The 12,839-nt window shown below is 36.1% G+C and overlaps 2 protein-coding genes and 1 non-coding gene across 3 annotated transcripts in view; 2 read left to right on the forward strand and 1 right to left on the reverse strand.

The window, feature by feature from the left end:
• mta3 (metastasis associated 1 family, member 3) overlaps positions 1–4,378 on the forward strand; it is a 58,856-nt gene extending 54,478 nt beyond the window's left edge. Inside the window, exon 19 of the mRNA XM_056469450.1 lies at positions 3,224–4,378. Coding sequence (XP_056325425.1) covers positions 3,224–3,389 — 166 coding nt within the window. The 3' untranslated portion in view covers positions 3,390–4,378. The remainder of the gene's footprint in view (positions 1–3,223) is intronic.
• A 4,403-nt stretch (positions 4,379–8,781) lies between these two features.
• On the reverse strand, positions 8,782–11,727 carry hcar1-4 (hydroxycarboxylic acid receptor 1-4). The gene is made up of 2 exons (XM_056469326.1): positions 11,511–11,727; positions 8,782–11,090 (listed from the first exon to the last, which is right to left on the reverse strand). The coding sequence occupies exon 2, from the start codon at positions 11,065–11,067 to the stop codon at positions 10,126–10,128; it is 942 nt and encodes a 313-aa protein (XP_056325301.1). The 5' UTR covers positions 11,068–11,090; positions 11,511–11,727; the 3' UTR covers positions 8,782–10,125.
• Positions 11,728–12,439: 712 nt separating this feature from the next.
• On the forward strand, positions 12,440–12,533 carry trnai-uau (transfer RNA isoleucine (anticodon UAU)). Its single transcript has 2 exons — positions 12,440–12,477; positions 12,498–12,533. It is a non-coding gene; the product is annotated as a tRNA-Ile (tRNA).
• Positions 12,534–12,839: the final 306 nt, after the last annotated feature.

The following is a 12,839-nucleotide window of genomic DNA, read 5'->3' on the forward strand; positions in this document are numbered from 1 at the left end:
AGATGTTGGTTAGCGAATAATAGGAAGGTTTCCTCAACTGAAACCATCTTTTAATGACATTTTTGGATATTCTAAAATGTTTTTCAAAAGCATACAGCCTAACCGCAGATATACTGAGGCTCTGTGTTGGGAAAAATTGGCTGATTATGTGTGTCTGCGTGATTTATGAAGTAAACAGTGCTATAAGTGCAAGCACTGCATGTGCACTGCACATTCTAGATCCACATTATGTATTTGTTGTTCGAGACCCAGTTAAGGTTTTTTTCATTAGGGCCAATCTAATCTAAGGGCTGTCCCCTGTGGATGCCTGTCGGCCTCATTCATTTTACATGAACATTAGACCCAGGCGATTATTTTATTTCTCTGTTATACAGACTTGATCATTAATTATGTCAATAAACCATGTGGAGTTCTAATTAATAATTACATCTGTAACATGCTGTGCTGAAAACAAACGTTGCGTGACAAACAAAATATGTAGATATTTTAAATACAAGTAATTGTGCTCATTCACCGCTCAGGAAATAAATAAAATAAAGCTTGTTAGTTCCTATTATCGCTACAACATGAAATATCCTGTTTGCAAGCAGATGATTGCTCAACACAGTTTATATGATACAATAATAACCTTTTAGAATTATCACAGTGAATCTTCAGAGTCAAAGATATATTTAAATTAATGGATGGATGTTTAATACAAAAAATATGCTGAAAAGTTGTAAAATAAACCCTGCTGCTCACATGTTTGGGGTCATTATTATTTTTAAATGTTTCAAAAAGCAACTTCTTATGCATCTTAATAAATGGTAAAATCATGAAATATAGATAGAAAATCAAAAGTATTTATTTGAAATAGGGATGCAAGTCATCACTGTCGCTTTTTATTAGTTATAAACTTGTTTCCACCACTAAAATTAAGATAAAAAGCTGACTGTAGCTATCTATCACACAATTCATGTATTTTCATCTTTCAATAACAAAATTTCTAGCAGTTGTGATTTATCAACCCTCAATTGCTTGTTGTAATCTCAAAATTGTAAAACATAGCTTTATTTTTTTGTACCTTCTGACATTTTTTCCTCAGAATTGAAACTTTTGACAATCTTTCATATTACCTCTTTTGGAACGTAGGAACATTTCTCTTAGAATTAGACTTTATAACTTGCAATTCTGAGTTTATATCTCAAAATCCTGAGAAAAAAGTCAGAATTCGAGTAAATTTTTCTTGAAACTCTGACTCAAATTCAAGTATTACCACTTGTAGTCCCTTTAAGGCAAGTCATTTCACTCGGTGGCCATCTTTGAAACACTTCTCGGGCAGTATGCTCTGGGATTCACGCCTGGTCGATGATTGGCTCCTGTACTAGAAGGCGGGCTTTATTCGCCATATAGCGATCAATGATTGGCTCCTGAACTAGTAGGAAGGGCTTTATTCACCATATTGACCGTTACACTTTTCCCAATTCAAAACTATATGAGTGACATGTCTTGTGTATTCTATAGTCTTTGGTATTACCAAAGTCCCTTTAAGACAAGTCATTTCACTCGGCAGCCATCTTTGAAAAGCCTCTCGGGCAGTATGCTCGGGCATTCTGACAGAATTTGGAATAATCAGCAATAAAACTAAACAACTGTCTTAAAAGTTTCCTTTCTAAATGTTTGAATCACACAACATCTGCAGAAACTCACATCTGGTCCAAGCTCCTCCCCAGGAGTATTGTCAGTCTATATCGATCGATGATTGGCTCTTGTACTAGAAGACGGACTTTATTCGCCAGATATCAATCGATGATTGGCTCTTGTACTAGAAGGCAGGCTTTATTAGCCATATTGACCGTTACACTTTTCCCCATTCAAAACAATACGAGTGACACGTCTTATTATTACACAATTGCCTTAATAACAAGCAAATGTGAGTTGCAATGACCTCTGGACATTTGACTGGTAGTCTATATTTATTTATTTACTAAAAAAAAAGAAAGAAAGAAAGAGAACGAATGAACAAAATACTAGATATCTTAGCTTTTAGGGATTGATATAACCTGATTTCACAGGAAAACATAACTATTTTGGCAGGCGCATTTTAGCTTAGCTTAGCTTAGCACAGATCATTAAATCAGATTAGACCATTGGCATCCCACTAAATTAATGTATATATAGTTTTCCTATTTAAAGCTTGACTCTTCTTACATAGTGTACTAAGACTGACGTAAAATGAAAAGTTGGTATTTTCTAGGTCAATATGGCAAGGAACTATACACATTCTGGCATAATAATCAAGATACTTTGCTGCTGTATTATGGATGCAGCAGGTGCAATAATATTACGGAGATTCTAACTGGCGGTGCAAGTGTAGGGCTTAGTGCTGGGGACTATTTTCAGGTGCTTCGTAATATCATTGCCCCTGCTGCAGCCATGGTACTACGGCAGCAACGTTTTTTTTAGTATTAAGCCAGAATAATAGTATAGTTCCTAGCCATATCAATCTAGAAAATACCAACTTTTCATTTTACATGTTAGTACGTTTTGTAACTATAGCTCAGAAAATAGCACTTTTTAATTATCTGTTGGTCTTGCCTTAAATAAAAAAATAATAATAAAAAAATACCGGTTGCCTTAAATTTTTAAGCTGAATCAAAATAACCTTATGAGTTCATTGAACTTCTATTATGTTAAACTCACTTAAAATGAGTATACAAGTAAGAACATGATTAACTTAGTTTAGTAAGTTATAATGAACTAAAAACATAACTCTTTTATGTTTAAACAAATTTGTATCTAAAGTCACGCAATTTCATTTGTATTATTAAAAAGAAGGCCCATCCTTAAACCCATTTCTAAACATAAACGTCACTGGGGTGTGATGTAAAATGTCAAATAGTTACAAATCGCCATAGGATTTTGTTACATCATATCATATCAGTAATTCCCAATATACATACAGTGTATATTTATCATGCTCATCACTGATTAAAATATGATTAAAAATAATCATAACAACCTACAATTTTGTTTCTTTAACTTTAATTAATAATTTATAATGTTTAAACTTCATTTGTTAAATTGACGCAAGTTAAAATATAAATTTAATTTGATTCAACTTTAACATTTTAAAGCAGAAACCTTTTGTTTACAGTATAAAAAGCTGCCTAATGTGTTATTAAATCCAAGTTTGGCAAGGTGACAACAAATAACAAGGGTTTTATCTTTCTTCTCTTCTCAGAAAAGCCAGGAGGATGCTGTCCCGTTCACAGTTGAGAAGAGCATGTAGACAACCATGTGAGCAGATCAGCCTGCGCAGGGTCCCCCAGGGGCCCTCACAGGTACCCGTCCTGGCACCTCCTCACCCCAGTTTACGGATGCGAGGCCCAATCGTCATCCATGACTGACCCTCATCTGCATTGTTCCCTCAGCCTATTCTTTCATTTCTCATTTGCTGCTGCTGAACAGGCCACAAGCCACTAAACACTTCTTACTCTACTTCCTCTTGAAAGCTTTCGCTTCCTCTTGGAGATAATAGGCACCTAATATTAAAGCATTTAGCAATTAAACCACACTAAAATGATGGCAGGATGGCAGCCTAAAATGTTCAGTATCTCTTAAGTGCTCATTCAATTTCAATACAAGCTCAGCTTATAAACTTTTTATCTTGTAACGACTTATAACGTCAAGTCTGGTTTGGTTTAAATCTGTGGCTTTGGGAACTAAACGTACAGGGTTCCACCAGTGGCCGTGCCACATTTGTGTATCATGTACAGATTAACGCTGTTTGATGCTGAGCGCTCAACAGACTCTTTTGAGACGTGTTGGTGTATTCTTTGTAAATTCTTTTAGCTCCGCATTGAATGGTTTTCATTCTTTTCCCCCCTCTGTATCTTCTGTGCGTATCATGACGAGTACACATTTGTGAGCTGTTTTTATATCGTATTCAAGCGAGGACGGGTTGTATGTCGAGTTGCTGGCTATTCGGTGGTCTTAACTTGAGAGCATGTTCTATAGATTCTTTTAACTGGAGATGTTGTAATGATTTGTGCAAGTCAAAGCAGTCTTTGCAACTCTTAAATATTACTTCAGGACATTATGGTTCTGTTCTCATTCTTTCAGATGCCAGTAATATCTTTTGAATGTTTTGTAAGGCAGAAAATTAGCATAACAAGGGGGAAATGATAAAAGAATAAACATATATAGCCAATTTTAGCTCTAAAAGGGTTAGTTCAAACAAAAAATGAAAATTCTGTCGTTAATCACTCAGCCTCATGTCAATCCAAACCTCTCAGATCTTTGTTCATTTTCAGAACACAGGTTAAATTGCCGTTCACACCAAGAACAATACATATAGGGCTCTATTTTAACGATCTAGGCGCAAAGTCTAAAGCGCATGATGGAATGTCCAAATCCACTTTTGCTATAAATAGTATATTTTGACAGAAAAATATACTCTGCGCCCCGCCGCATGGCACATTTGCTATTTACATGGCAGACTTTGTAAGAGGAAAAACTGAACGCTTCACTAGAAAGAAAACAGTTAAACAGACCATCTGCAGCCCGAGGATGAAGAATGAGCCTCCTTTATTTGGCCTCTTTACTTTCTTTTTATTTTACTTTAACTCTACTCCTTTACTTTCATGTAATGGTGTTGTACGCACTCTGCTAAAGACATCAATTTTTCCCCATTTAAAACTATACGAGTGACACATCTTTGGTATTACACAATTGCCTTAATAACAAGCAAATGTGAGTTCATTAGTTAATGACCTCTAGACATTTGACTGGTAGTCTATATTTATATATTTACTAAACAGAAAGAAAGAAAGAAAGAAAGAAAGAGAAAGAAAGAAAGAAAGAAAGAAAGAAAGAAAGAAAGAAAGAAAGAAAACGAATGAACAAAATACCAGATATCTTGAAAGCTTAGGTTCGCTTTTAGGGATTGATACAACCTGATTTCACAGGAAAACATAACTATTTTGGCAGAAGCATTTTAGCTTAGCTTAGCATAGATCATTGAATCAGATTAGACCATTAGCATCTCACTAAATTAATGTATATATAATTTTCCTATTTAAAGCTTGACTCTTGATACATATTTGTATAGCAAAGCGCCAACAATGCACCTTAACACATCTCCTTTTTAGACCGGAACACTCATGAGTCCACAAAATGGCGCAAAGCGATTTGCTTTTCAAACAACGTGGTGCAAAAATGTGAAAATTAGGGTTGCACTGGTCTGAAAATAGCAACAAATCACACCAAACACATCTTGCGCCTTACTGCGCCAGGTGTATGATAGGGCCCATAATGATAACTATAGTTGTGTCCACATCAGCAAATTATTTATTTTATTTTTTTTGCTTTTCTTTTTGCATTACTGCCTTGTAACCAGCAGATGTCCTCGGTGTGCTATATTTTTAGCGCATCTGACCAGTGAATCCAGCTCGTTTAATCCATCAAATCAATCAGAAAACTTAGCAATAGCACTCAGTGTAGTGGAATAAAAATATAAAAATAGATTTTCCTCAGCATTTTCTAAGTAAAACTATTTCTAAACTATACTAGACACCTGAGGTACTTTTATTTTTATACTTCAGTTTAATAGCCTGGCTTGCATAGCTTCAATGTAATTGTTTTCATCCATGGTATAACCAATTAACTTCCAGATAGTCATTATCTTTAAGTCGTACAAAAGAGGGCTTAACATCAAGCAGTGAGCTAATCCGATATTTGAAAATTTAGCATTACCACTATAATTATAATGCTTGGTGCAAATGGCCCTATACATGACTACTTTTGTGCACACAGAACTGGTACTGAAGAGAATAAATTGTTGAACAAAATGGTTATTTATTTATTTTATTTATTTTTAATTTTTTTCATGCACAAAAGTATTCTCGTAGCTATCTAAAATTATGGTTGAGCCACATGGAACACTCAAATCAATATTGTTTCTGCGTGTTCAAACTACTTAATTAAAATGAGCTGAATCTACACAATTCTTGAGGGTTTTTAGATCACTTAATTGTTTTATGTTCAATTGACTTAAATTTGTAAAAACAAAGAAGTTAACTTAATTGATTTGTGTTAAGACAACATGAAAGAATTATGTGGAACCTTGCATTTTTTACAGTGAATGTGTATTGGTACCTTTATGGGGTGTTTTGGTACACCCACTGTCTACGAAGATTCAAAGCGATTTCATCTAAAATATCTTCAATTGTGTTCTGAAGGTCACAAGGCCTCAGGGGTGTGGAATGGCATGAGGTTGAGTAATTATTAATGACAGAATATAAATTTTGTGGGTGAACTAACCCTTTAAGTAATTCAAATCAGAAATTGACAGAAGTCATGATTGAAATTCGGCTATGGAAATATTCTGTATTCAGGCCGTGTATATAGCATGTGACAGTAAAACAAGCTATTTTGTTTTCTATGCCTCATACATTTATGTTGTACTTCATTGTATGTCACATAATTATTGAAATATGCTAAATAAAAAAGCGCAGAACAGATTGTATGCTTGTGTAATAGTATGAAGCGTAGTTGCATGTTAATACAATCAAAAAAAAGACTGAAAGGGGGATAGTGTGCCATTTCGATGACAAAAGCATCATTCATGCATTCAGGAGTCTTAAAGTCTTGATAGGACAGTTCATATAAAGTTCACATCATCATTTTAAACCAATTTGACTTTTTTTTCTGATGTGGAATACAAAAAAGACACACAAAACAAAACAATGAATGACAATAGGATTCAAAGCAGTCGTGAGGCTTCATGAGGTTACATGCTAAGATGGTCCTCCTAATGAAATGTGACACACAATTGTTTCTTTATGAAAAAGAAGACAAATCATGCCTAGTAAATGTTCAGAGTATACAATAGTAACAAGATGCTGTGGACGAGTGCAGATTTCCAAATGTGTTCTTGATTGGTATTCAATCATCCTCCATATACACTACACCATATCTGAGTTCCAGTTTCTACTGGTTGAGCATCTTGTTGCACAAAGCCAGTTTAGGTTTTACCGTGGTAAGTTTGCATTTTTTTTGAGGCTCAAAATAAATTTCAGGCTCAAGAATGGGGGTTGGTCTTGATTGAGTTTTGTCGCCATGATAACTTGCACTACATGGAGACCCTTCTTCAGAGCAGGTTTTAATCTAGGTTTAGATTGTAAACCAAAACATGAACAATCACACCAAAAGCATTCAAAAACACGAAATTGCCAGTTATTTGTCAAATAATTTATTATATGTATGTAGCTGATTATTTATACTTTATATATTCAAATAGCTTGTCATTTAATATTAATAATAACTTTACATTTAAACATTTACATTAGGGCTGCACATCGCAGGATCTGCATTGTTAAATTGGGATTATATAGTTTAAGATTATATATATTATATTGGGATTATATAGTCACACAGTTCAAAATACATGAGATTTGTTGAGTTACTGCAGAGTTTAACCTTAATGGAGCAAAAGTTTATCATCTGCACATGTTTAAGCCCTAAGACAATTTAAAGCATTCAGACAAGCAGTTTTAAAATTTGTACATTTTTGCACATCACACTTTCAGGTTTTCTGTATTAAAACCACTGTGAAACTACTTAATCTGAATTTAAAGGGCACCAATTTCACCCCTTTTGCAAGATGTAAGATAAGCCTTTGGTGTCTCCAGAATGTGTCTGTAAATTTTCAGCTCAAAACACCCATCAGATCTTTTATTATAGCCTCCAGATTATATAGCTGTTTTTGTAGGATGTGGCTTTAAATCCAAATGAGCTGCTTCTCCCAGCCTCATGTGTTACGTCAGATAAACAGCACAGTGACAGAGACAGGCTGTTTCTCAATTCCAAGAACACAGGTAGCGGACTTGCATTTTTGTGAAGAACGGTCTTGCCAGGTCACCTCAGAAAAACGAACTCTGGAGACTGTGAGAACACAGAACGTGTCCTGTGAGAAATGAGATGCTGCGTTCTTCCTGATGGTCACATGACCTTCGCGTATTTATAACGAAAACTATTTAAACATTACAGCATTCATAACGATTTATTGTCTTTTTTCCCCTTTTCAATATATATTTATATATAACATGCACAAAAGCCTTACAAATATACTTTGCACAATACAAATAAAACTGATTTTAACACAAATTTCAGTAAATAAACATCCTTAATGTGCCTTTATCAAGATTTTCATGATAATGTTTACTGTCACCGTCTTATTTAGGGAAGCTCCTGAGATGAATAAGTTATATCTCTAATCTTTAATGATAAACAGGTCTAGAATGCTGCGTTTCCCACCTCCTTTATTCAGCCGCAATGACTTCTCGGACTTCATGAGCGGTGCTCAAGTCTGCATCAACGCAACCTCGATATCAAGAACACATCAGGGAACTTTCAGGTGTCCTCTGTCTTGCGGTCTTGAGTTTTGAACCTGAACTTTGGCGGTTGATGATGTTACACGAGAAAACGAGGACGCAAGATCACTGAAAAACGCATATTGAGAAACAGCCACAGACTCGGATGAAGTTGAAATACCAAGTAAGTTTATTTGATGTATTTGTGGTGGAGTTTATTCAAGCCTTTCTGAAATGATGAGTCACACACACACACACACACACACACACACACACGCACATATAATAGCATTTACAGAACCACGCTGCCATGATAATTATAGCAGGTAATTATTACATAGCAATTTTACTGTATTTATTGCAAACTTGCTGCTTTAAAAACGTTTTAAACTTATAAAACTAATAAAAATCACAGAGAGTTGGAACAAATGTTTTAATCTCAGTTTATTTGCAAAAAACAAATGCTCTGTGGACATGTGTATACATGTTATTATAGAAACATGGTGCCTGTCAATCAATTCGGTGGGAGGGTAAACCGCACTCTTACGTCACGTTGCGGCCTCAAAATCACTGGGATTTGGATCCTATTTTAACGTTAGTAAATTTTAAAAAAGAGACCTACATTGGAATTTTTAAATCAAGAACACCTGCTTTATGTGGTCAACCACACAAGGCTATCAGTATCAGATTTCAGAAGTCAACTTAATCCAGTAAGGTCCGCCAAAGTTTCTTTAAGGCAAGTCATTTCACTTGAAGGCCATCTTTGAAACGCCTCTCAGGCAGTATGCACGGGCATTCTGTCTGAATTGTTTTCTGTCGAACAGTTTTCTGTCTCCAAGGCTGTTTGCCAAGCTTACGATTACATTACGTATTTGGAACCACCAATAGAATCAAACAACATCTGTCTCATAAGTTTCATTTCTAAATGTCTGATTCAGATAAAATCGGCATATTTTCAGGTTGCCCAAGCTAATGCGCATGCACACTCAAAAGCAGGGGTGGGCAAACTCGGTCCTGGAGGGCCGGTGTCCTGCACAGTTTAGCTCCAACACTAATCAAACACACCTGAACAAGCTAATCAGTGTCTCCAAGATCGCTAGAAATCCATAAGCAGGTGTGTTTGATTAGAGTTGGAGCTAAACTTTGCAGGACACCGGCCCTCCAGGACTAAGTTTGCCCACCCCTGCTCAAAAGGATCGAGATCACGACACCAACCTCATTTATAGCTGTTCTACATATTAACATCCTCTGGGTAATGATCGTCTGATCGCGCTGCTCTTCTGAAATAAAATGACAGTAACTCTTTGTTTACAAGTTTGTGGGTGGTTGAGTAGTTGCTGTCATGTGATGTGCTTTTGACAGGACTGACTGTACCTCGCGTTCGTTTAATGCCAATTACAAAACCAAAAAACTGTTGTTATCAAGTGCACTTGGTTCATTTAAAAGTACAGACTTCAAGCTTCATGTGAATATATTTCTTATGCCTGTGAGATTCCAGCATGTTTGTTGACCACTGTCAAACTGTTGTAAAAGCACACGCCTGATACAAGCTTCTCCCCGGAGAGTCCTCAGTCTATAGCAATCAATGATTGGCTCCTGTACTAGTAGGCGGGGCTTCATACCATATTGACCGTTACACTTTTCCCCATTCAAAACTATACGAATGACATGTCTTGTGTATTCTATAGTCACCCATGTTTACACATAAAAAGAGAAGTATATTTTGTGCTTAAGTTAAACATGTTTTAATTTCCTCAGTTCCTCAAAGAGATCAAGGTTTTTTGTTTGTCTTCGCACTCATCTTAAACTTCGTCATTCCCAATGAGTTGGATTTGCCTTTCAGGGTGTCACGGAACCAAGCGTTAATGTGGCAGTAGATGACTGGATCCAGCGCACTGTTCGTGTAGGATAAAGCTAAAGAGGCATGGAGACACACAATGAGGGATTCAGAGCAAGAAAACACTTGAAGGAAGTTGCCAAAGATGACTGTAGGTAGGAAACAGAGAACAAAGATGATCACAAAAATGAAAAGCAATCTCACAGCCCTCTTCACCCTGCGGTGCGGCCCCTTAGTCTGGCGAATGTTAGTGTGAGAGAAAACACGCACAAAGCAGAAAACCACCAACGTGAAAGCCACCAGGACCTCTATTAGCTGTATTGAATTATATATTCTCATCTGAACCGATGGTGAGGTCCATGAGAGGAAACTGTGGCATGTGAGCTTTGAGGAGTTTTTCTGTGACGTGAGGACCGGGCTGAGTGCAGATGGAAGACGAAGGAGAAGAACAATCACCCAAGTCATGCTAGACAACATTAATCCTTGTTTCACATTCATTCGACAAATACGGTGGTGTGGGTGAAGGATCCTGAAGAAACGGTCTACGGCTAAAATTGTCATGAAAGCCACGCTTGCTGAGGAGTTTACTGATATGACATCTAAAACAAGGCGGCAAGTGGATTCGCCAAATATCCAGTCTTCACCACGAAAAAAATAATCGATGCGGAAAGGCATCCCAGTGAGGAGTAGGAGGTCAGATATTACCAGGCTGAAGAGATACACATTGCAGGCTTTCCATGGAGACTTGAAAAATAAAATCCACACAGCAAACACATTTCCAGGTAACCCAAAAATGAACTCCAATATGAAAATGGGCTTTAAAATGGAAGAAATAAGGGAGTGAGGTTCCATGCAAGAGGTGAAGTTACTCATCATGAGAAGTGGTGCGATCCTGTGACCTAAATGTAGAGATTAAAGGGTTAGCCATCTCTTTTTCACCTTTAAGGTGGTTCATTGATCTTCAGAATGTACATGGATGTTTATGAAATCAAAGAGATTTCTGTTCCATTATAGTAACAAGCTTTAAAACATGATCAAAATATAAATCACAATGAATTAGGCTAATTTAAATTCAAATATTCATAATAGACAATAGATTTACAGATGTTTTTTTGTATTATTATTGTGTTCAAGTTAATATGACTCACACACAAAAGTTTAAGCACCACCACAAATGTATTTAACTTTACACTTCGAGTTAGGTTGTGAAATACAGTTCAGGTATAGTGAAATCGAATTTTTCCATCTAGTCCTTGATAGTCTAAAATAATTAAATAAATAGGCTATAATTTAAAAGTGAATCAAATATTCAGACTTACCAGGCGTTCGGAACTGAAGTTGTCGTTTGGCAACGATAGCACTATTGGCTAACAGTTAAGAAACATCATGTGATCTTTACGATTCTTCTAATTAAGTTATTAGTTGTTGTTTTGTTTAGACAACGGAAAGTAGTATTATTCACATCTTCTATGTGGATTTTGGCTTTACGACATGCTGACCGTACGAAAGAGGATGAAATAAAGAGGGCGAGGTCATTTTTTTTCCTCTCGAAATGTGATGTCATTTTAGGGCAGAGCTTTAACTGTGTTGAGAAATGAAAGGAAATGTGCAAGCGTTTGAGATATGTCGCAACAATTTTTTTTATAACAGTATTTCATTTTAACACGAGGAAAATGTATGTTTGTAAAATCTGTTTTCCCTGTATGCGTTTAAGATTATGACAGTCGACAAAAAAAACAGAAACAGATCATTTAAAATAAGAATGAATGATGCTGGCTTTTAAGCCAATTTGTAGCCTATTTGTATTTCATATCTGGAGGATAATTTAATGCGTGATGTTTTAATGTTATAAAACAACTTATATGTACTTTAACTTCGCATAACCAGGTTTTCAAGTTTTACACAGATGCTTAAATGTCCCATTTTCACTTAGCCTACGTGTTTCTAAATCTAAAGCAGGTGAATAAAAATATGTTAGTATTTAATATAATATAATAATAATAAAATATTATTAATGCTTCAGAAAGTATTATGCATTTAGTAGTTTCGTAACATTACGAATAAATACGACCGGGGTATTGCTGCGGGGAAATGGTCTGTATTGTGGCTATTATTGGTATGTAAAAGTAGCGTTAATTCAGTCATGGTAAAGTAAAAAATAGTACAGGCAGCAGAAAACACATAAAACATGAACGTTCTTCTGATATTGCATTGGTCATAAACTGTGTTATTGCAGTGAACCGCCGAAGCTCCAGTGGCGCAATCGGTTAGCGCGCGGTACTTATACAGCAGTACAATGCAGAGCAATGCCGAGGTTGTGAGTTCGAGCCTCACCTGGAGCAGTGTTTTGCAAGACATAACAACGGTTACCCAAAACCGTGCAATGTAGAAATCGTGGAAAGTTCTGAACGGCACGTAAGTAAGCATGTGCTGAAAGTAGATTTGGCAAGCTTCAAATTCTCGATTATCAAACCCCCTGGCACACTTTCATCGATGTATTGTAGTTCATTTGAAGACATTCCCTGTTCAGGCGTCTTTAATTACGATGGAATACTGTGGCGGTGTTGGACAAGGTTTGGACACCACTGAAATAAAGGATATTCATACTGCTAGCATGGTGCTATTAAGCTAACGTGAGGTACGTTTGG

Source organism: Danio aesculapii, chromosome 12 (genome assembly GCF_903798145.1).
Source record: "Danio aesculapii chromosome 12, fDanAes4.1, whole genome shotgun sequence".
Taxonomy (NCBI): Eukaryota; Metazoa; Chordata; class Actinopteri; order Cypriniformes; family Danionidae; genus Danio; species Danio aesculapii.